This window comes from Piliocolobus tephrosceles, chromosome 1, assembly GCF_002776525.5.
Source record: "Piliocolobus tephrosceles isolate RC106 chromosome 1, ASM277652v3, whole genome shotgun sequence".
NCBI classification, from domain to species: domain Eukaryota; kingdom Metazoa; phylum Chordata; class Mammalia; order Primates; family Cercopithecidae; genus Piliocolobus; species Piliocolobus tephrosceles.
In genome coordinates this window covers 4978659-5004389 of record NC_045434.1, presented here as the reverse complement: position 1 = coordinate 5004389, position 25731 = coordinate 4978659, and the positions used below count along the sequence as shown (strand labels likewise).

Below are 25731 nucleotides of genomic sequence, written 5' to 3'. Positions count from 1 at the left end.
GCAAATTTATATCTCTCATCCTAAGGTCACTCTGTAAATACACTCATCGAGAAGAAGAGCAGAATAATCACATCATTTAAATCAACTTGTCTATCTCAGCTATACCTTATTGAGCCCACTTCTTTGAATTCACATAAATTACATGCAACTATGATGAAATTCCATTGTACCAATACGACCGTAACAAGTTAAGGTTGATTTTTCACAGCCAACAATTCTCTCACAATCCACTTCCATCAAGAAGTTTTAGTGCTCTAAATACAGTCATGCATCACTGAACAACTGGAATATGGCCTGAGAAATTTGCTGGTAGGCAATGATTTGGTTTGGCTGTGTCCCCACCGAAATCTCATCTTGAACTGCAGCTTCCATAATCCCCATGTGTTGTGGAAGGTGATTGAATCACAGAACTGGTTACCTCCATGCTGTTCCGCTGACAGTGAGTGAGTTCTGATGAAATCTGATGGTTTTATAAGGGGCTTTTCCACCTTTGCTCAGCACTTCTCTCTCCTGCTCCCATGTGAAGAAGGACATGTTAGCTTCCCCTTCCACCACGATTGTGGGTTTCCTAAGGCCTCTCCAGCCCTGCAGAACTGAGTCAATTAAACTTCTTTCCTTTATAAATTACCCAGTCTCGGGCAGTTCACAGCAGCATGAGAACAGAGAACAGACTAATACAGTATGTTGGTAACATGGAGAGTGTGGTGCTGCTGTAAAGATGCCCAAAAATGTAAAAGCGCTTACTAACCAGGTAACAGGCAAGGCTGGAACAGTCTGGAGGGCTCAAAAGAAGACAGAAAAATGTGAGAAAATTTGGAACTTCCTAGAGACTTGTTGAATAGCTTTGACCAAAACGCTGACAGTGATATGGACAATGAAGTCCAGGCTGAGGTGGTCTCAGATGGAGACGAGGAACTTACTGGTAAGTGGAGTAAAGGTGACTCTTGCTATGCTTTACCAAAGAGAATGGTGGCATTTTGCCCCTGCCCTAGAGATCTGTGGAACTTTGAACTTGAAGGAAATGATGTGGGGTATCTGGCGGAAGAAATTTCTAAGTGGCAATGCATTGAAGAGAATGCAGAGAAGTAAAGTTTGGAAAATTTGCAGCTTGACAATACAATAGAAAAGAAAAACCCATTTTGGGGGTCGAAATTCAAGCTCACTGCAAAAGTTTACATAAGTAACAAGGAGCCAGATGTTAACCACCAAGACAAAGGGGAAAATGTCTTCAGGGCATTTCAGAGACCTTTGCAGCAGCCCCTCCCATCATAGGCTCAGAGGCCTAGGAGGGAAAAATAGTTTTGTGGGCCAGGGCCAAGGCCCAAAAGTAGGGCCCCCCTACCGCACTGTCCCATGTGCAGCCTTGGGACGTGGTGCCCTGCATCCCAACTGCTTCAGTCCCAACTGTGGCTAAAAGGGGCCAATGTACAGCTCAGGCCATTGCTTCAGAGGGTGCAAGCCCCAAGCATTGGCAGCATCCATGTGGTGCTGGTCCTGCTGGTGTGCAGAAGACAAGAATCAAGGTTTGGGAACCTCCACCTAGATTTCAGAGGATGTGTGGAAACAACTGGATGACCAGTCTGCTGCAGGAGCAGAGTCCTCATGGAGAACCTCTGCTAGGGCACTACAGAAAGGAAATGTGGTGTTGGGGCCCCTACACAAAGTCCCCACTGGGGCCCTGCCTAGTGGAGCTCTGAGAAGAGGGCCACTGTCCTCCACACCCCAGAATGGTCATCTACTGACAGCTTGCACCATGCACCTGGAAAAGCCACAGACACTCAACACCAGCCCATGAAAGTAGCTGGGAGGAGGGCTGTACTCTGTGAAGCCACAGGGGTGGTGCTGCTCAAGGTCACAGGAGTCACCTCCTGTATCAGCATGATCTGGATGTGAGACATGGAGTTAAAGGAGATTATTTTGGAATTTCAAGGTTTAATGACTGCCCTGTTGGATTTGACTTGCATGGGACCTGTAGCTCCTTTGTTCTGGCCAATTTCTCCGATCTGGAATGGGTGTATTTACCCAATGCCTGTACCCCCATGGTATCTAGGAAGTAACCAACTTGCTTTTGACTTTACAGGCTCATAGTCAGAAGAGACTTGCCTTGTCTCAGATGAGACTTTGAACTTGGACTTCTGGGATATTGATGAAATGAATTAAGACTTTAAGGGGCTGTTGGAAAGGCATGATTGTGTTTTGAAATGTAAGGATACAAGATTTGGGAGGGGCCAGGAGCAGAATGATATAGGTTGGCTGTGTCCCCACTCAAATCTCATCTTGAATTGTAGCTCCCATAATCCTCATGTCATGGGAGGGCCCTGGCAGGAGGTGATTTAATCACGGGGGTGGTCACCACCACACTATTCCTACGATAGTGAGCGAGTTCTCACAAGATTTAATGGTTTTATAAGGAGCTTTTCCCCCTTTGCTCAGCACTTCTTCCTGTCACCACGTAAAGGAGGACATGTTTGCTTCCCCTTCCGCCATGATTATAAGTTTCCTGAGGACTCCTCAACCCTGCGGACCTTTGAGTCAATTAAACCTCTTTCCTTTATAAATTACCCAGTCTGGGGCAGATTTTTTTGTAGTGTGAGAACTAATACAGGCAATTTCATCATTGTGTGAACATCACAGAGTGACTTACACAAACCTAGATGACATAGCCTACTACACACCTGGGCTATATGGTATTATATATGGGCTATATGGTATTATAGCCTATGGCTCCTAGGCTACAAACCTGTGCCTAGTCTTATGGGACTACCACTGTGCTGTCCATCACTGACTGCAACATTGCTACGTGGCATGTGACTAATATTGACAAACACATAAAAATCACAAGCATAATCAAGAGCATGCTAAATCCCTAACTCAAATTATAATTCAAGGTAAACTTTCTAGAGCATAGACTAAAGCAGCTCATCTTAGGGCAAAAACTTGATATAAAAAGATTTGAGTGTGCTGCCATTTGGGTATTATGAACTTACCAGAGCTTGCTTACAAAAGGCCAATATTCTCAGGCTCAAGTCCTTAGATGCCACACACATACTATCCCACTGGCTAAGTCGTGGTATTTGTGTGGATTGTGCTAGTGTGAAGTGTTTATGTGTGCTTATTGTTTCCCTTACTTTAATCCTCTCTATTTCAATCCTATTTCAAAAATATAACTACTATGTTTAATACTCTTTCTATAGCAACTAAGTTATCTGCATTGTTTTTTTTTTTTTTTTTTTTTTGAGACAGAGTCTTGCTCTGTCACCCAGGCTGGAGTGCAGTGGCGTGATCTTGGCTCACTGTACCCTCTGCCTCCTGGGTTCAAGCGATTCTCCTGCCTCAGCCTCCCAAGGAGCTGGGATTACAAGCACCCACCACCACACCCGGCTAATTTTTTGTATTTTTAGTAGAGATGGGGTTTCATCATGTTGGCCAGGCTGGTCTCGAACTCCTGACCACTCCTGATCTGCCCACCTCAGCCTCCCAAGGTGCTGGGATTACAGGCGTGAGCCACCAGGCCTGGTCGTTTTCTGCATTTTTATAAGGCATCCCTGGGCAGAATAAATGGCAAGGTGAACCCAAAGCAAAACCAAAATTAAAAAAGTTGCCACAAGGATAAACACATTAAGCACAGATTCCCTCCCCAGCCGTGATAAATCAAGAATTGAAATAACCCTACTATTCTCCAAGAACTAAATGACTATTTTACAATACATCTAATCATCTAAAAAAATAAAAAATTGCGAGATTAAATACACACAATTCTATTTCCTACTAAAGTTATTAAATATAAATAATTTTTCATTTTCTCTGTCTCTCTCTCTCTCTCTCTCTGTGTGTGTGTGTGTGTGTGTGTGTACCAACACTGTAATTACCTATGCATGTTAGAACTATATACCACATACAGGGAGGCTGAGGTGGGCACTTGAGGCCAGGAGTTCAAGACTAGCCTGGCCAACATGGCCAAACCCCGCTTCTACTAAAAATACAAAAATCAGCCAGGTGTGGTGGCGCACACCTATAATCCCAGCTACCTAGGAGACTGAGGCATGGGGATCGCTTGAGCCCAGGAGGCAGAAGTTGTAGTGAGCCGAGATCGCACCATTGTACTCCAGACTGGGTGATGGAGTGAGACCCTAGAGAATCAGTTCACTTGCTTCAAAATATTAAATAATATAGTACTTATCTATAGCCCAATCTAAAAGAGAAATTCTGAAGAAAAAAAAAGATATGCTGAACAAGAAAAATAATGTAGGAGTACTAATGCTAAAGAAAATCATCTGGCTAATCTGAAAATCTGCTTTTAGTGTAAAATTTTTTCAATAATCATCAATTAATTCATCTCAAAGTACTCTGGGTTTAGAAAAGAAGTGCAGGTGCCAGGTAGTGCCCTCCAGGAAGCTTTCCTTCATTCCATCAAAGTCCCACAATCTATCTATTATGATAGAAGTGATAATTATTTCACACTCAGTATTACTTTTGTACCCTATCTTTCTCCAGTAGATTATAAAGTCTTTCAGGGCAAGATCTATGTTTAATTCAGATTTCTATGCCCTAGATATCTACCAGAGTGCCTTCCACAAAGACTGAATACATATGTATTTTATAAACACAAAGATATCCTCTCCTAAATTTACACTTCCAGCTTTTTTAACAAAACAAACTCTATACTACCTCACTTTCTATTTTTCTTCCTAATCCTCAGTAGTTCCTATTGTACCACTTTTAGCTAATTTCTCTTATCCCTAATCCCTGAGGGAATGTTCATCTATTTGTTCACTTATTCATTCAAATAATCCAATGAATATTTGTCAAGCACCGACTATGTACAAATAGTGAATAAGATGCTAGAGTTATACCCTGAACACACCTCTTAGGAAGTCAACACTTTGGTGGGAAAGATAGACAAGTCAATAGGTAATTGTAAAACAATGTGAAAACTGTTACTATAGACATGAATACATAATACTGTTTAAAAAATAGAGCCACTTAAGAGTGTTTTTCCAAGTTTTTGTCTGTGGACTGTTTTATCTGTCTTATTGTTTCCCTTGGTCATCCATTCATCCCTCCATTTGTCTGTCTACTTTCAACTGTTAGATAATACATATATGTGGCACAAAACACAAAAGATACAGAAAAATACAAAAAAGAAAAGTCTTCCTCCATCTTATTCCCACTCAGTAGATTTTCCCAAAGACAAGCACTAATATCCAGTGAATAATTTCAGAGATACCCGATGCACAGACAAACATATATACACGTGTTCACGATCTAATTTTATTTTAATACAACAGAAGTATGCTTTATACTCTGTCTGCACCTAGTTTTTTTTAACTTCTATAAATGCCCATAGTGAGCTGTCTCATCATTCTTTTAGATGGATATAGATATTCCACTACATGAATATAACTTTATTTAAGCAGACTCCTTACTGAATGCTCATTTGAAGTACTACAATGCTGCAATGAGTATATTTATCTATATATCATTCTGTAGTGCATCTGTATGTCTGCAGGACAAATTCATAGAAATGAAATTGCTGAGTCCAAGTATAAGCGCATTTTAAATTTCGATAGATACTGACATAGAGGTTTCATCAATTTCATTTCCACCTCCATAACTTAAATCATAATCTTTAAGGGAATGGCTGCCAAAACTGCATCCACAGTTCTGACTATTCACTATCCATCATAGTTCCACATACATATTACTTTAAAAGCTTAGGAAAAACTTTTTCAAAACCAAATTTATAAGGTTAACATGTTCTTCGTAACTGCGCTGTATCTGCTAAGGCTCCCAAATTCCAACCAAAAATCACTTTTCATTGTACCTTTTTGTTTCTACCAAGATCTAATTAATTGGTCATTAAGATGTAACAATATGGCCAGGTGCGATGGCTCATGTCTGTAATCCCAGCCCTGTGAAAGGCTGAGGCGGGTGCATCACTTGAGGCCAACAGTTCAAGACCAGCCTAGGCAACATGGCAAAACCCTATCTCTACAGAAAAATACAGAAATTAGCCAGGCATGTTGATGCATGCCTGTAGTTCCAGCTACACAGGAGGCTGTGATGGGAGGATTGCTTAAGCTTAGGAGGTGGAAGTTGCAGTGAGCAGAGATGGCACCACTGCAATCTAGTCTGAATGACAGAGACCCCATCTCAAAAAAAAAAAAGATGCCTCAATCCTACAGGTTCACAACATCCATTTTCTTCATATTTTCTCAGACATCTTACTGCAAGGGCCCAGGTCTGTATGCTTGGGTTATTATTATTTAATTATCTTGTCCTATCACCCACCAGTGATTCTCCCCATCCCATCTTCTCTGCCTGAAACAACTTCTCGATTCAGTTCCTTGGGTGAAATCTCATTAAGCCTACCCTAAGTGCTAGATCATCCACAAAGCATTTTCTTTTATGACTTTATTAGAACTTAAGTCTTTCACTACATTCTAATTTGTAATACACTAAGGAAATTTATATACTCCTTCACAGCAAGGATAATATCTTAACACATTTTCATAAACCCATACTGCCTAGGCACTCAAAATGTGTTTACCAAATTAATGAATTAAATTTTGGGTTTTGATTTTTTTTTTTTTTTTAATTTTGAGACAAGGTATTGCTCTGTCACCCAGGCTGGAGTGCAGTGGCATGACCACGGCTCACTGCAGCCTTGACCTCCCAGGTTCAAGTGATCCTCCCGCCTCAGCTCCTGAGTAGCTGGGAGTACAGCAGTTGGGAGTGTGCCACCACGTCCAGGTAAGTTTTTAATTTTTTGTAGAGACAGGCTCCCACTAAGTTGCCCAGGCTGGTCTCAAACTCGTGAGCTCAAGTGATCCACCTGCCTCAGCCTCCCCAAGTGCTGGGATTACAAGTCTGAGCCACCATGCAAGCCCTGAGTGAATGAAGTTTTGCAACAAACAAATTCCTGCAAATCAGATAATTCTACAGGAAAAAAATTCCCTAAAGGATGTTTAATTATTTATTTTGGAAAATAAAAATATTTTAAGTTCATGAGACACAGACTTTATTTAACAATTAAATTTATTTCAGAAAGTCCACAATAAAAATATTTCCAGTTAGCCTTTCCAGTAAATTTACTTTTCCCTCACATTGACTGTGATCAAAACCAAGGAAAAGAAAGGAAAAGAAATAAAGGAATTAGTGAAATGTGCTAATAAAAATTATAAAACTTATCTCCAAAATTGTAAGATATTGTCAGTCTCTTAAATATTGTCATGGTAGGCTGGGCGCAGTGGCTTATACCTGTAATCCCAGCACTTTGGGAGGCTGAGGCAGACGGATCATGAGGTCAGGAGATCAAGACCATCCTGGCCAACACGGTGAAACCCCATCTCTACCAAAAATACAAAAATTAGTGGGGCGTGGCGGTGCGCCCCTGTAGTCTCAGCTATTCGGGGGGCTGAGGCAGGAGAATCGCTTGAACCCGGGAGGCAGAGGTAGTAGTCAGCTTAGATTGCACTGCTGCACTCCAGCCTGGCAACAGAGCAAAACTCTATCTCAAAAAAAAACAAAAGCCTGTAATCCCAGCACTTTGGGAGGCCGAGGCGGGCGGATCACGAGGTCAGGAGATCGAGACTATCCTAGCTAACACGGTGAAACCCCATCTCTACTAAAAAATACAAAAAATTAGCCAGGCGTGGCAGTGGGCGCCTGCAGTCCCAGCTACTCGGGAGGCTGAGGCAGGAGAATGGCGTGAACCCGGGAGACGGAGCTTGCAGTGAGCCGAGATCGCACCACTACACTCCAGCCTGGGCAACAAAGCAAGACTACGTCTCAATAAAGTATCTATATATCTATATATTTAAATATATATTTAAAAATATATATAGTCATAGTACTCTAACTATTATAAAGAAGAAAAGAAAACTCAGCCATAATGCGCCCATGGACTATTGTTCCACTGAGTTTAGAAAATGGGTAAAATAACTTTTCACAATGTTCGCAGCCTACTTGAAAAGAAACTTTGTAAAACATAATAAATCCTATATGTCTGGTTTTCAAAATCTAATAACATGGTTTCAAAAATCATACTTCTGTTAAAACTTTTTACATTTAAAAACACAGGAAAAAGAATATTATGCTTTCCAACATATAAATGTAGTTACATAAAAACAATCATTACATCTCATCAGAATTAATTTCCTCCCATCCATTCAATAGTATTAAGAGCTACACAAATTCCTATCAAGAAATGGAGAACTGCTGTATTAAACTTGCGTTTTAAGTAATGTTTTTAAAATAATGAAAATACTACCATGCAAATACTGGATTTACTTCATGACTCACCTCTCCCCCATTAACATATTCCATCACAAAACACAAACGGTCTTTTGTCTGGAAGGAATATTTCAAGGACTTGAAATAAAAAAAAAAGAAAAAATGTTATATTATAATCCTGTATTCTTATAATAATAATTGTACTAAAAATAGAACACTTAGAAATAGTAAGCATGACTGATGAAAAGAATTGTTATTGTTTCTTAAGAGTTTATTTACTACTTAAAAGTGCTTAAGAGTTTACGAGAAACATAAAACAAATGTTTAGTTCACAATAGGTATTATTACAAGAAAAATTAAAATTAAAATTTCAAGTAAAAGTAAACTTAATTGCAACAAGCACTTCTCAATCTAATGTGCCATTGATTTGAAGCTGCATTAGTACTCGAAGTGCTCATCCATGCAATCTTACAGCGTGGCCAACAAATTACGCTAGTTGAAGTTCCTTATGAATCTAGCTACAGTTGTTAAACTCAGGTTTCTAATACAATGACAACATCACTTTTTGCATATTGACTGCATAACAGAACCCAACCCAACAGAGTTGGTTTATATAATTTTGTAGGTTATATATAGGTTATTAAAACAATACCAAAAGGCTATCTTATTATACTAGACAATAAATACACCAAAAAAGGTAGCAAAGTAAGTCTAGGTATCTACTGACAGCTCTGAAAATGTCTATTTCAGATATTCCAAATAGTGCAAAGGGTTCCACTTTTGAAAGTCTAGCTATGCTAATTTTTAATCTCAATATAGTTCATTGGAACAAGGAAAATACAGAAACTACCAATTATCCCTATATTACAAGGAATCTAAGAACAGAACTAAAAAATCCAGTTTCTTTCAAAACAACTACATTGTAGGCATATCATATAATCACAGTTTATTCTCTGTCTCATGAAAAAAACATAGCATGGCTTATCCCCCCTCTAATGTATTTAGCATTCCCATATTTCTTAAAGCACTCTATCCCTCAAAGAAGTCTCATTGCTATAAAATATTTTCAATAAACATTTCTGCCTTTCATATTTGAAGAAATGCTTCTGATCATTAAAATATTTATCAGAAGCCAATAAAACAAACATAAAATCTTGACACTTAAGAAATTTTTAAAAATCTGTCATCTCCTCAATAGTCTCCTTAAAACGCCACAGGTAATCTATTAATTCTAGGGTTTGTTTTTGTTTTTAACGGCAAGAGATTCATGGGAGAAAAAAATTTTCAAAAAAAAGTAATAAATGCATAATGGGAAGAATTATCAATGCATACATACTGTAAAAATCCATACATTCTAATAAGTTATAGGAAATTTGACTATGGTCTTTCCACAAAGAAAATGGGTATCTAAATGAATAGTATTTTTCACAATTTAATTTCTAACACAAAATTCCTTAAATTTCAAATGTTATAACATCTGTCCTCTAGTCACTTACTGTTAAAAAGGGATGTCTAGTGTTCTTTAATACTCTGCTTTCAGTTAGAGTGTGTGCCACTTCATCCTACAAAAGAAAAAAAGGCAAACCTTCAATATATGTTTTGAGCACTGATAATAATAATTTCACTATTTCTCTAAAATTGTAAGTAGTTAAGCCCAGAGATTGAAAAGGATTTTAAAACACAGTGGCATGCCTCCTTTACCACTCAGCATTCTCTCCACCAAAATACAAAAAAACTCAAATTAATGATGTAATTCATATGGCTGTATAAGTTCATATAAATTCAATCATACTTAATCAAAGTATATCAAGAATGATATAAAAATCAGCCAGAAAATTATCAGGGAGGATTTATCAACTAATATTTCAGCATGAGGTAATTTAATATCTCCATGTTTGTAATCCATTTTATTCAGGGGGATGAAAGGATATATTTCACAATAAATATAGAATCTAAAAGTCTCCTACTTTAAAGAAATTAGTTATTAGAACACAGAATACACAAGCAATATTTAGTTCTAAATTACACATTTTAGAAATAGAAAGGAACAGAGTATAAAAATATATACCTTTCTGCTTGTGGCTTTTTGCTTTTTTAGTTTGTTTTTGAGAGACAAGTTCTTGCTCTGTTGACCAGGATGGAGTACGCTGGTACAATCATAGCTCACTGTAACCTTGAACTCCTGGACTCAAGCATTCCTCCTGCCTCAGCCTCCTGAGTAGCTGGGATTACAGATGTGAGGCGCCATGCCTAGCCTTATGCACTTCCTTGTTTATTTTTTTAGAGATAGGGTCTTGCTATGTTGTCCAGGCTGAGCTCAAATTCCTGAGGATCAAAGAATCCTCCAGCTTCAGACTCCCAAGTACCTGAGACTGCAGGATTTTTTTCCTTTGGTTGCGGGGGGGCAGGTGTTACACTTTTTTTTTTTATTTCAATAGGTTTTTGGGAAACAGGTGGTGTTTAGTTATATGAATAAGTTCTTTAGTGGTGATTTCTGAGATTTCGGTGCACCCATCACCTGAGAAGCATACACTGTGCCCAATGTGTAGTCTTTTATCCCTCACCCTGCTTCCATCCTTTCCCCCAACTCCCCAAAGTCCACTATATATTTCTTATGCTTTTTCGTCCTCATAGCTTAGCTCCAGAGAATACAGGTTTAATGTGCTTCTTTAAAAAAAAAAAAAAAGGGCTCACAATCCTCCTACTGTAGGTGATCATTTTAAAATGTAAGTATATTTCAAACCAAAAATAAACTAAGAATGTTTTCCCCAACTTTGGGCATAATCTCATATTGCTATCAAAAGCAAACTAGTGTTTTCTCCAACATATGGAGAACTGGAGTTAATGTTTCATATTTTAGAAGTAACACTATCATAAAGAAGAAACGAAAGGAAGATAACTGCTGAAGCTAACAGAGCATCTCTGTTCTTCAATTCTGGCAAGATCTTAAAGCCCTTGCTGAATCAATTTCTTAACACTATCAGAAAAATCAAAATTAGATATAAGAAAGACATGAAAAGCAAAACATCAGGACACTGCATTATATTTGTTATCGTTATAAAAATATTTGACCTTAAACTCAAAAGATAATAACTAGATTAATCAAAGAAGCTAAGATCCTACAACCATTCCCAGAAGGTCAGATCAATCGTGTCTGAACAGAAAGTATAATTAACAACAAGTGAAGGAAAGCATAAACATCAAATCATCTCAGTCTTAGTTGTTTTATAGGAGTCTGTTTTAAGTGCTCAATTTGAAAGCCATTGTCATATCGTACTATAGTCCCTAAGTTAATTAGAATAGCAAACACTGCAAAACAAAATAAATCAGAAGCAGAAATGACACCAGAACTTACTGATTTCCATATGTACTGTGCCTAACATAATGGTAAGCATACAGCAGGTACTTAATAAATGTCTATTGAACTGAATTGTGTATCACAGATGTCATAGAATTCCCAGATGTCAAGTGTGCAAGAGTTCATTCATTCATCCATCCAGCCATCCAGTCATCCACCCAACTCCTTCAACACATATGCAACAAGTATCTTCTGGGTATTCGTCTGCATATCAGAGACAGGACACTGAACAAACAGACAAAATTCTCTGCTCTCATGGAGCTTTAATTCTACCTACATGGTGATCAGTGGAATGAGAAAAACCAGAGAAGGGGATACTACTGTCAGTGATCACAGAGGGAGTATGAAATACACGATTAAGCATTATACAAGTGGCTATTTTGTGATATACTGAACCAAGTCCATTCACTGAAAAAAAAACTGCTGATGTGCACTCACTAATTGCTAAGAATAGTGCTGGTATAAAGTAACTTAATAAAAAAGATAAGATTCCATTGTTCATGGAGTTCACAGGCTAGTGGAAAACACAAGCAAGTAAATTATCCAACTTAAACAATTACTCCTTCTGATAAGTGGTATTAAGGAAAAAGTGGAGGTTATCCACTATTGTAAATGGGGCTGTAAGGGAAAACCAATGCTACTGGAAGAGTGTAAGTTGGATATTGTGATGGTGTGGGACACGGAGAAAGTGATGGGGTGTGGTTAACATGTTTGTAAAAGTCTATTCATGTTCTTCTAAGAAGGATCAATTAGGAAAGTATTATAGTATCCCAAGAGAGAAGTGAGGATGGCTTGGACTACTATGGTGGCAGCAGGAACAAGAAAAAGGGGATAGTTTTGAGATATCAAGTTAACAGTAATAATATAAAAGTTACATGCCTCCAACATGAGAGTGAATCATAGAAATTTGTATAGGGAGTTCAGAAAGAAATTCACAGAAGATAACATTTACCTGTTATGGTTTAAGATGTTAAGTGATCTGGGTCAATAAATTAGGAAAAGACTAAGGAAAAGTATGTATGAAATTTATTTGGAAGTAGAAAAGATATTCTAGTGCCTTGAAAAATGTCAGTGGGGTATTACATTCTATTTTGTTAAAACAAGCTTATCACACATAATAGTTATTTCTCTAAATCACTTAGTAAGTTTCATGAGGGAAGACTTTTTTATCCCCTAAATTTGTAATCTGACCACATGCAAGGAACCCAGTAAAGACGTATGGAGGCAAAAGCAAAAACAGTATTTCTTTGTTATGAGAATGGAACTGGAATGAACACCATGTACATATCAAAATGTATTTTCTAACATATTTTATAGCTGATCAGATTCGAATTTCTTCCCATTAATGCATATTTAATGGTACTGTATTTCACATACTAATTAGTTTCTGCTATGAAGATAAGGTATGTGCAAGCTAAAAAGTAAACATAGATGCCAATAATTTTTAATTACAGTTAAAAGCAACATGTCAAAACAAGAAGTTAAAAATAATGGTAGTAAAACAGTGACTAAAACAATGTGATGCCTTTCAAAAAATCCATTTGTTGATCATAATTATAAAGAGTTCTAGCAATGCTTGGGTATACAATATATTTTTTTCATGGAAAAGCTTTTGAAATACAAATTTACATATATTATCCATGATAAAATAGGAAATAATGAACTTTTAAATATAATTTATTTCATGAAAAGAAGCACTAGGGGAAATGGGATTTTATTTCCTGAGGCAGAGGAATAGTCTTCCTTTTAATATTTATTTTCCTGATCCTCTCCAATTTATCATTCACCCTCTACTACACATGATCTAAAGTTCTCCTTTCATCTGACCCTCTCAATGTTTTGCGGTAGTTAGGTTATTTGAGGGAATGAAGTGTAGGAGACGGCAAAGAAGAGGAGAAAAAGAAAATTTCTACTCTTAATTATCAAGAACACCACGAGTGTCATCTCCTTTAATCCCTGCACCAACTGATTCCACATCTAAGTTCAACATTAAAGGTCATTTCCAATTCAAAAAACTGCCTTCCATCTTCAAACAACCTACTATTTACTTCACTAGGTACTCTGCTCACATTATTTTCTCCCAAATTGACCACAAATCTAGTTGAAATCAAGACACATTCTGTCTAAACCATTTCCTTCATCCACCCAGAGCTATACATGAGACCCAGAGGAAGACAGGAATCAGGTGGGAGAAACAGGAGGAAGAGAGTAGAGAAGTGTTACTTTGGCACATATTTTTTGATACATAATAGTTGTATACATTTCGGGGTTGTTTTATGTTGTTTTGACACATTCCACATGTGTAATGACCAAATCAGGGTAATGGGGATATTCATCACCTCAAACCTTTAACTTTTCTTTATGCTGGAGACATTCAAATTCTTCTCTTCCAGCTATTTTTAAATACACAGTAGATGGTTGCTAACTATAGTCAGCCTACTGAACTATCTAACACTAGGTCTTATTACAACTATACTTCTGTATCTATTAATCAACTTCATCTCCCCATCCCTCTACCATTCCCAGCCTCTAGGAACAACCAATCCACTGTCTACTTTGATGCAATCCCATTTTTTAGATCCCACGTAAGAACAAGAATGTGCATGCAATACTTGTCTTTCTGTGCCTGGCTTATTTAACATAATGGGTTCCATTTCCATCAATGTTGCTGCAAGTGACATGATTTCATTCTTTGTATGGCTAAATAATATTCCACTCTGTATGTTTATCACATTTATCCTTTCAGTCATTGATGGGCACTCAGGCTGATCACATATTTTGGCTGTGGTGAATAGTGCTGCAATAAACCTAAGGGTGTAGATGTCTCCCGGATACCATGATTTCATTTTGGATATATATATGGTAGTTCTATTTTTAGTTTTTGAGGAACTTTCATATGGTTTTCTATAGTTGCTATACTGATTTACATTCCCACCAACAGCATAGGAGAGTTCATTTTAGCATCCGTGATTTTTTTTTTTTTTTTTGATAAAAGTCATTGTAACTGGGGTGAGATGATGATACGGTCAGGTCCCCACCCAAGTCTCATCTTGAATTGTAATCTCCATAATCCCTAAATGTCGAGGGAGAGACTTTCTGGGAGGTGACTGGATCGGGGGGGCAGTGTACCCCATGCTGTTCTTGTGACAGTGAGTGAATTCTCAGGAGATCTGATGGTGTTACAAGTGTCTGACAGTTTCTCCTTCACACACTCGCTCTTTCTTCGCCTGACACCACATAAGACATGCCTCTTCCCCCTTCCACCATGACTGTACGTTTCCTGAGGCCTCCCCAGCCATGCAGAACTGTGAATCAATTAAACCTCTTTTCTTTATAAACGACCCAGTCTTGGGCAGTTCTTTATAGCAGTGTGAGAATGAACTAATACAGATGATATCACATTGTGGTTTTGATTTGCATTTCCCTGATGATGGGACACACTTTTACAAATTAAACTACAATGGTTATCAGTGATTATTATTTACTTTTCCACTGTCTCAACAAGCCATATGTTAGCAACCTATACTTTTTTTCCCCACCAGAGGAGAGATGTCACACTTATCAAGCTCTAAATTTTGGATTCTAACTTTTGTTTCTTGAAAACTTGAGCACTGGCCCAGATAATGACTTCTAATACTTCTTCCATTCTCCAACTGTCAGACTGTTTTCTGTTCCTTGATTTCTATTCCTTTTTTTGAAGACTTCTCACCTTGATGGAGAAGATGAAAGCACCATTGTTCTTTGTTAACTACAAACATTATTGCACCTTTCTCGAGCACTGTGTTTGATACTTTGTTCTTGATGCTTCTGTTCCAAATATTCCTTAGATGGAGGGCTACATGAACTCCTTTGACTTCCATCATGATATAATCACTTTGGACTCCAGTCTTTCTTCTGCCTCTCTCATTCGCAGTATTGGGACAAGTTCATCTCTACCCTCTTAACTCTGTATTTCACATCTAAAGATAAATTTACACAAACATATTGACTAACACTATTGGAATCTCCCGCCAATCTCAGTTGAATCTTCTGAGGCCTCTTTCACCCATTGCTACTTAGGTCATTTTTCATTTTCTCAGGATGGTTGTTTCAAATATTTCCCAGGCCTTCTCCCTTGCCTGGTATGTATACTTAAATGTACACACTAACCCTTACCTAGTCAAGCTACTAAGCTAAGACTAGAACCCAGGTCTGTGCTGACTTCTAAGCACAGAAGCTTTTCATTTATTTGTCTCTCTTTATCTCAACCTCACTCATTCACACTTTCAAAATGCAATCTTACTTCCTACTGAGAAGAGAAGCCATAAACATAACATTTAACACATTTGATTCCTCCTTCCTCCTGAAAACATGTTCTTCTCTTGGGTGCCAGGACATCCTAATCTCTTCATTTTCCTCCTCCTCAGTGACTGTCTTTCCTCAGTCTCAATTGTTGCTTCCTTTGCTCTGAAACCCTTATTCTGTAAGCATCTCCAGGGCTCAGTCCTCAGAATTCTCTTCACTGGGTATACTCTTCCTTTGGTGAACTCATTCAGACTATGGCTCTAATACAGGATATATGCTGACAGACTACCAAATTTATACCTCAAATTTAGACTTCTTTCCTAAACTCAAGAAATGCCTATTTGGCATGGATGTATAATCAATGACATAAACTAGAGTATCTAACAAAAACAGCAAATCTGACATGTCTAAAACCTAATTCCAAATCTCCCTTCGAAAAGTTTCTCCTGCAATCAACTTCATTGTAGTGAATGGCAACACCGTGCTTTCAGTTGCTTAGACCAAACATCTTAACAATGATCTCCAACTCCTTTTTTTTCCACCCATACTCTACATTCAATCTGTCAGGCAATCCTGTTGGTTCTTCATCAAAATACACCCAAGATCTCATTATCATCACTACCTCCACTGCTACTACCCTAGTACAAGCCACTATCATCAATTATCTAGATTACTGCTGTAATTAGCAAACTATCTGCTTCCAATCCACAGTCTATTGTCAACACTGCAGCCAAAGTGATACTGAAAACTAGGTTGTGTTACTACACAGCATAACAATTTCCAAAGGCTTCCCACTTCATTCACAGTAAAAGCCAATATCCTTACAAACAATCCTACACCATTCTTGTTCCACACCATGCTAGACTCCTAGCTATTCAAAGAATGTGTTACAATGTGCTAAGTAAGCTCCCTCCTCAGGGCCTTCTCAATTGCTATTTCCCCTTGCTGGGAACACTCTTCCTTCAAAATATCTAAAGGACTTGCTTCCTGATCTCCTTCAAATGCTTGCTGAAATTTCACCTTTCAGTAAGCCCTTCCATAACCATTCTATTTCAAACTGCATTAAGTCCCAAAAATCACTACCGTCATTATTCCTTATTTCCCTACTCCAGTTTTCTCTGTAGTGTGTGTGGATTAGTTTCTTACATACTCTATGGTTTATTTATTTATTATGTGTATTATTTATTCTCTAATTCCTGACTTGAATATAATTTCCCACAGGAGAGGAGTCTGTCAGTTGTATTCTTTCAAATGTTCCCAGTGCCTAGAGCAGTACCTAGCAAATAACTAGGTGTTTGATGTATATTTATTGAAATAATGAGTGAATGAACTAGTAAATAATGAATAATCTTGTTACATGCTGCTGAAGAACAGAAGCTACACGAACTGCATGAAATAATTCTAGAACATAAATCAATGAAATCATACTCCCAACAGAACAATGACAGCTGATGAAGGTATGAAGGTATAGCAGATCAAACCATTATCTGCTTCCTACAATAAACTACAATCATTGATGCAATGTTTAATATGGAAGTTCAAAAGATTATGAAAGAAGAGAACAAAGTAACTGGCTGATCACGTTAAGAGATTTTGGTTAAGATTCACCAGTAAGAACTTAAGAGTCCAAGGAAAAAGAGATGCCAGTAATCAAGCAAACACACTGGGCTGTTATTTTAATGGCAGAAAAAGGGTAACACATCAGGCCTGGGTTGCCCAAACTCTACATATTTCCAAAAGTCAGTCTTCAGAATTGGCCCTTGGCCAACTTCTGGGAAATGAATTCTGAGCCTCTGAAATATTCTGCCTGGTCAGCGTATTTTTGTATGCTGGAGATCTTGGGCCACATGGTACCAGTTTGACTAGATAGTTTATGCTAACAACAGGATGTATGTTTAACACTTCGTGCCTGATTTTGCTCTGAGAGGTTGGAATCTGAGCATCTCAGGGCAGTCATGCAGCTACTGCTTGCCTATGTGACTGACTCCTAATAAAAACCCTGGACACGAAGGCTCAGGTAAGCTTCTTTAGTTGACAACACTTCACAGCTGGGAGAAGTAAGTGCATCTGTGACGGTTAATTTTATGTGTCAACGTGACTGGATTAAGGAATACCTAGAGAACTGGTAAAGCATTACTAATAGATGTGTCTGTGTTTCCAGAGGAGACTGGAATGTGAATTGATGGACTGAGTGACGAATATTCACCCACAATGTTAGCAGACACCATCCAATCAACTAGGGGCCCAAATAGGGACAAACAAGCAAAGAAAAGGTGCTCTCCTGGAACTGGACACTCTTCCTCTCCTGTCCTTGGACACCAGAACTCTAGGCTCTCTGACATTTGGACTCCAGGATTTATACCAGCAACTCCACAGTTTCCTACCAAAACCCAGGTTCCCAGCCCTTAGCCTCAGACTAAGAACTACACCATCATTTTCCCAGGTTCTGAGGTTTTGGAACTTGGACTGAGATACATTACCAGCATCCCAAGGTCTCCAGCTTCCAGATAGCCTGTCTTGGGAATTTTCAGCCTCCATGATCACATAAGCCAATTTCTCAGTGAATCCTCTCTCATATATATATATGTATCTGATTGGGTCTCTCTGGAGACCCTTGACTTCACTACATCATCCATGTGACTCCACTGGAAGAAGATACCTTAAAGCTTGCACTTGGTTTCTCCAGGATTTTGTTCCATGTGGTTTTCCCTTTGCTGATTTTAATCTGTACCTTTTCACTATCATAAACAATAACCATGAGTCTTTTCTGAGTCTTGTGAGTCATGACTCACTGAGCCTGAGAGTGGTCTTAGGGACAGCTGACACAGTTGGCATCATAAGTAGGACTCATTAAAGCATGGCAAAAACATTGTTTCAAAAACGGAAGAATGACAGGGCAGACAATGATAAACTCTGATGCCTAAATGGGTATACAGTCACCAATGGCATGAGACGGCAGCTGTACTGTGCTAAGTTACTACATATAGAAGTTGTCAAAGGAATTTAGAAATGACAGACCAAAATCTCAAGGACTTAGATCACCAGATACACAAAGAAATGCAAAATGATGAGAAACAAGCTAAATACACAATCCACTGGTAACTTGTACTTTTTTCCCTACATGTAAGATTTTTATTACAATTTGATTTGCATTTTAAAGGAAATTATAAAATGTATCCACTTTTTTTTAAAGACAAAAATTTAATTATAAAACATGATAAACTTCCAGGTTAAAATTAGGCTGATTGGAATAACAAACTCTTAAATCATCATTTTCCACCTCCACATCAAGAATAACCATCTAATCAACCATACTATAACAGCAAGATAGCACTGAGACTTGAGTAAATAGGAAAACTAAAGAGCTCTTCCAGCCCCAGACCATGAATATTTTTATGCCTTCTTATAGTGCTGAACGGCAACCACATCATCACCAAAAGTTAAGTCATAACTATTTCACCATACTTCTCTTATAAAATATGTTTCTTTGTCATCCCATTTCTGTATGTCAATGAGTTTGTCTCTATCCAGACTAACAACAAACTTGCAGTTTCTGTCATCTGTAGTGGTTTTATCAAACTCTTCTCCCAGATGGAAACTAACCTCTATGTTCTTGAACATACTTCGAATCCTGATCACCACCTTTGGTCTCCTTCTTGACTGATAATTACTGTTGGTTTGTTCACATTTCCCACCTGCCTAGTGACAAAGCCCATGCCTAGAGCCTTCATGTACTCATCAAAGTTCTGTCAGCCAGCTTCCAAGTATTACAGAAAGCCTTCCTCCATCCTTGCCCTTTCCCCACTTTAGAGACAGAAATGAGGCCTGTTTTTTTTTTTTTTCTTTGAGAGGGAGTCTCGCTCTGTCTCCCAGGCTGGAGTGCAGTGGCATGATCTCGGATCACTGCAACCTCTGCCTTCTGGGTTCCAGTGATTCTCCTGCCTCAGCCCCTCAAGTAGCTGGGATTACAGGCGCACGCCACCAAGCCAAGCTAGTTTTTCGTATTTTTAGTAGAGACGGGGTTTCACCATGTTGGCCAGGCTGGTCTCAAACTCCTGGCCTTGAGTGATCCACCCGTCTTGGCCTCCCAATGTGCTGGGATTACAAACGTGAGCCACTGCGCCTGGCCCAGTGTGCCGTATTTTAAAACAGCTAAAATGAAAGCAAAAGAGAGTGTTAAGGAAATCCTGATGCTCAAAAAGCTCGGATTTTGGTTAAGCTGAGCTATGACGGTTAGCCTCCAGGATACAACCCAGTGGAAAATTATGCTGAAAAAAAGGGACAGCATTTCTATGGCCTTTGACCACCAGGAACATTGTCCAAATGGTGGGTGACAAAACCATGATACTACTAGAAGCAGGGGTTATGTGTGTGAAGGAGTTATCTCGCCTTGTGAATTGGTATTCATCGGGTTCCTGAAAAACAATTAAGAAAAGAGACTGTGAGAGTGACTAACTTGGGAGCAGTATCTTTGATTCTGAATGTTGCAGAATGAAGAAGTCTGCTTGGAGTTGATGCAGGAACCACAACTTACTACTGAACAATCATAGATGGTTGTACATGATCCAAACACACAACAGATTGTTCCTAAAGGGACAGCTAGTCTGCTGGACTGGGTAAAAGCCATTGTGAAATTTGTTTACCCTGAAAAGGGAAATGGTCCTTCCCCTCCTTTAAATGCCAAGTGGCACTCCATACATGACATAGCTGATAAGCTGCATACGCAAACCATGCTGGATTAACTTCATGGTCATCAAGATGTTTGTTCACCCTTAATATGCCCTTTAGATCATGGTAAATACTGTGACTAAAAGGGCCCCTCTATGCCGGCATCTGATATAACTGCTGCAAAATCTATCAATGATCCAAGAAATGTGTCCGATTTGTTGTCTCACCTTCTTACTATGGGTCTTACAGATGCTAAGAAAATAAGACTGAATCACAAGTGAATGGGTAAAGACAAAACAGAGAGTCAAGGAAGTCCCAAGCAGGATGAAATTTTAAACAGTTACTAAGAGATGGGATGAATAAAATGGACACTGATGTTAACACAAAGGTCTTAATGCTACATTATCAGAAGTTAGGCTTACCAATGGGAGCTCCTCTTAGTCCCCCAACACTGAAGGGCCCTAAACAAATACACTCTATATACCCTAATTTCAAGCAATGCACCAAGCTGGGAGGCAAAAATGACAATGAAGAACCTCAGTCCAAATCATCAGAGGTGATGGGCTACCAAATTAATCAGGATGAGGATTGACACAGAACCAGGGTTTTTTTTTTTAAGTAATCTCCAAGTAGGAACTGAAGGCCATAAGCACACCTATAGGTACAACAGAAGGTAAAAAGGAAAGCTTCCAGGGGTTCCTGACACAGAATTCAGTGCCTCTGATCCAAAACCTATTGGTAAAGTCCTAGCAGGGGCAATAATGAGAAAGACAGGATATGAGGATGAAATGGTTGACAGGATTAAATTAAAATTTGGATGAAAATTAGTATGTTTGAATGAATCATGTGAAGTACTTGCATCCACATTACCCGAATATGTTTTGGGGAAGGATATTATTCTGACCAGGGAAAGCTTCAGCGACTATACTGCAGAAATCTTGCTAGTTTTCCCTTCAGTCAGAACATGCTAAATGAGAATCTATGGAACTTGCCCAGCTCACATAGGTTGTTAATTTGAAACAGTATCATGGTTGACCAAAAGAGATTTAGCACATTAATTAACAACATGTTCGACACTGGAGTGCTATTACCAACAAATTCTCTGTGTCGTGCATGAAAAAGGTGAATGACTCATGAAAACTCACAGCAGATAATCAAGACGTGAATAATGTAGTGTCATCTATAGCATCAGCAGTCTCTGACATGGTTTCAGAAGTTCCCAAAATAAAACAACCTAAAAGAGACATACTCAGCCAGACATAGTGGCTCACACCTGTAATCCCAGCACTTTGGGAGGCCAAGGCAGAAGGATCACTTGAGTCCAGGAGTTTGAGACTAGCCTGGGTAACAAAGTGAGACCCTGTTTCAATTTAAAAGAGAGAGAGAGAGAGAGAGAGACTGATTGATCTTGCCAATACTTTTTCTTGGTCCCAATCTCAGGAAAAAACCAACTGCACTTTGCCTTCAAGTAGGAATGATCCCAATTTACACTTACTGCACTGCTACAGGTTTATCTGCATTCATCAGCTCACCATTATAATTTGTTTTGAAGGGATTTTGACTTGATACAGGTCCAGAATACAATAATATACTACAGTGATGACATGATGACGGTACCAGAAACCTAAGAACAAGCTAGGGCTGACCTGAAAATAGTGGTGGCTCACAGGAATACCACAGGCTAGAGGATAAATCCAGCAAATACCCCAGGGTCTACCAAACTGGAATTCTTACGAATAACCTCGGCAGGAACCACCCATAACATTCTACAGGCAACTAAAATTAAATTGCTGTTATTACATAACCATGAAAGTAAGCAAGAAGCATCCACTGCACCTGGTTTGTTTGAGTTTTGCAGAAGAAAAATTCTGTATCTGGGGACTAGTGCTAAATCCAATCTGTAAAACTACCTGAAAGGACACATAGGAATGGAGACCTCAACTACAGCAGGCTATTATCTAAGTTGCAGTGGATCAATCAGTGCCTTTGGGTCCTTATGATATACACTCAGATAGGATTTTAGAAGTATCTGCAATTCATACTTAAACAGACTGGAGCTTATGGCAAAAAGCCCATGAATGCTGTCCAGCAGCAACCACTGGGATCATGGGCCAGACAAGAAAGTACAGAACACATCATTAGAGAGATGATAAAAGAGAACACATCATTAGAGAGACGATGCTACTGGGCATTAACTGAAACTGTCTTTATGACTAAAGGATATAACACAATCCTAAAACTTAAAATACCCATGTCTTGGGTAATGTCAGAGAAACACTCTAACGAGTACCTATAACAAAATGAAAATGGCTTAACAGGAATGTGCTGAGGAATGCAAGAAGATACTTACCATATTTGATAGAAGAAAACCTTTTTTTTTTTTTTTGAGACAGGGTCTCACTTTGTATCACCCAGTCTGAATACAGCACCCAGTCTGAATACAGTGGGGGCAATCACAACTCACTGCAGTCTTGACCTCCCAGGCTCAAGCAATCCCACATCTCAGCCAACTGAGTAGCTAGTATTACCAGATGCATGCCACCATATCTGGATAATTTTTATTTTTTGTAGAGATGAGAGTCTCACTATGTTGCCCAGGCTGAGTCTGAACTCCTGGACTCAAGCGATTCTCCTGCCTTGGCCTCCCAAAGTGTTGAGATTACAGCCATGAGTCATCAGGTTTGGCCTCCTCTTTTCTTCTAGACCAACTTTGGAACCATCTGTGAAGCTACCAGATTCTATTGCCACATCCTACTTTTCAAATGTTAGTGTCTTACAAACAGCTCTCACTGACCACCAAAAAGTGGCTGGTTTTACAGATGATGGCAGTTCAAAGGTGATCAGCCAGCATCCTGTTTGGAAGGCTGTCACACTGTGACTGACTGATGTGAAACTGACTGAAGAACAAATCAGCTCAAAGGGCTCAGTTGTACACTGTTTTCCTTGCAATGATGGAAGAACTAAACAAACATAACCGTGAAGTGTGGATGTACACTCATGAATGCGCTGTGGCCATTTGCCTGGCCATATGGTCAGGCTGATAGGCGGTGAAAAACTAGACTATTAAATGGATGTGCCAGGCATGGTGGCTCATGCCTGTAATCCCAGCACTTTGGGAGGCCGAGGCAGGTGGATCACCTGAGGTCAGAAGTTTGAGACCAGCCAGACCAACATGGTGGAAACCCGTCTCTACTAAACACAAAAAGTTAGCCAGGTGTGGTGGTGAATGCCTGTAATCTCAGCTACTTGGGAGGCTGAGGCAGGAGAATCTCTTGAACCTGGGAGGCGGAGGTTGCAGTGAGCTGAGTTTGTGTCACTGCATTCCAGCCTGGGCAACAAGAGCGAAACCCTATCTCAAAATAGATAAATAAATAAAATAAATAATAAATGGATGGATTATTAATAGGAGAATCTCTTGAACCTGGGAGGTGGAGGTTGCAGTGAGCTGAGTTTGCATCATTGCATTCCAGCCTGGGCAACAAGAGCGAAACCACATCTCAAAATAGATAAATAAATAAAATAAATAATAAATAGATGGATTATTAATGAGGCATGGCTCTATAAGAATCATTATGGGAATTTAAGGGGTGAATTAAAGTAGGACATGTTGATGGTCATCAAAACAACTTCCTTCAGGATCAGGAGATGATTGGAACCAGCAAGTGGATGTCCCAGCATGCTTGTCTGAGGTGGCTATCTGGGTCCCCAAAATGAGTAGATATGGGAGATATGCAGCAATGCAGAGATGGGCTGGCCAGTGATGTATTCCTCTTGTACCCTCTGATGCACAAAATTCCAGAAAGAGCCATCCTGTCTGCCAGAAAGGGAGAGAGAGACTGCAGATGACTATGGCATATATTCCCAAGAAAAAAGTTCCCCCACTCCCATACATAGTTGGCAAGTACACTACACTGAGCTACTGCCACTATCCCCAGGAGACTATAAATGGTCATTCTTGGAAATAGACATTTACACTGGATTGAGCTTTGCATAACCAATGGTAGATACAAAAGCGCAAAATACTGTAAGATGACTGGAACAGAAGGTACTGCGCCCCCAAGTTACATGTCTTCAGACCAAAGAACATACTTTATAGCCCATACTATCCAAAAACAAGCAAAGAGGTTATCATATCAAATAGACGTATCATGTCAGATATCATCCTCAGAGTAACAGTCTGATAGAGAACAGGAATGGGAAATAAAAACATTTGTTGGCTAAACAAATGTACGCTTCACAAATGTATGCTCACACTCAACCTGAGGATGGCTACAGGAAGGTCCCTGCTCCATAGATTCCTCCACTTTTCTGGACATGGGGAAGAAGGGGTGGAGGAGCATGATGTTATCCCTACAGAATTCTTAGCTACATCACCTCAACTTTCCTTTCTCCTACATAATGCAGTGGTCCTGGGAGTGGCAAGACAATTGTGGATGCCCAAAGCAGGAATGATCCCTAAGCAAGAAACTCTAATTAGACTTTTCAACCATTATTCCAAAACTCCTAAGGGCCTAATGGGATGGACTGTGCCTTCACGCCATGTGGAGCTGACAGTGAATGCAGCTGCACTGCCTAGTAGTCAAGAGAGTCCCCTAGCTCGGTAACCATGCAATTCAACTCTGAAAGAATATGAAGGCACTGAGGAAGAGGCACTTAGTAGACTACTATTACTGCAGGCAATCTGATTCAGATATCCCTTCCAAAGGTGGAAAAGTTCACATTTCTGGGTACCTGACTGTATTCATTTCCTGTGGCCTCTATAACAAAATACCACCAAAACTTGATGGCTTAAAACAACAAAAAATTGGCCATGCGCGGTGGCTCACACCTGTAATCCTAGCACTTTGGGAGGCTGAGGTGGGCAGATGACCTGAGGTCAGGAGTTTGAGATCAGCCTGACCAACATGGAGAAACCCCATCTCTACTAAAAATACAAAATTAGCCAGGCCTGGTGGCACATGCCTGTAATCCCAGCTACTCAGGAGACTGAGGCAGCAGAATCCCTTGAACCCAGGAGGCAGAGGTTGCAGTGAGCCGAGATCGTGCCATTGAACTCCAGCCTGGGCAATAAGAGCGAAACTCCATTTCAAAAAACAAAACAAAACAAAACAAAAAAATCACGAAAAATTTCTCATAGTTCTGGATACCAGAAGTACAAAATCAAGACTGGCAGAGACATGATCCCT

General features: G+C 39.3%; 1 protein-coding gene and 1 pseudogene across 8 annotated transcripts in view; both read right to left on the bottom strand.

Moving 5' to 3' along the window:
- The window catches only part of AKT3 (AKT serine/threonine kinase 3), a 373403-nt gene that overhangs the window by 122501 nt on the left and 225171 nt on the right, over positions 1 to 25731 (bottom strand). For 7 of the 8 annotated variants that reach the window (XR_002732370.3, XM_023216162.2, XM_023216163.3 and 4 more), the window contains exons 7-8: positions 9732 to 9797; positions 8305 to 8373 (exon numbers count right to left, since the gene is read on the bottom strand). The exons of the other annotated variant lie outside the window; for it this stretch is intronic. Coding sequence is in view for 6 of the 7 variants with exons in the window: in XM_023216162.2 (XP_023071930.1) it covers positions 8305 to 8373; positions 9732 to 9797 (135 nt within the window). In the remaining variant the exon portion in view is untranslated. The remainder of the gene's footprint in view (positions 1 to 8304; positions 8374 to 9731; positions 9798 to 25731) is intronic. 8 annotated transcript variants of the gene reach the window in all.
- On the bottom strand, positions 18135 to 21613 carry LOC111545267 (annotated as a pseudogene).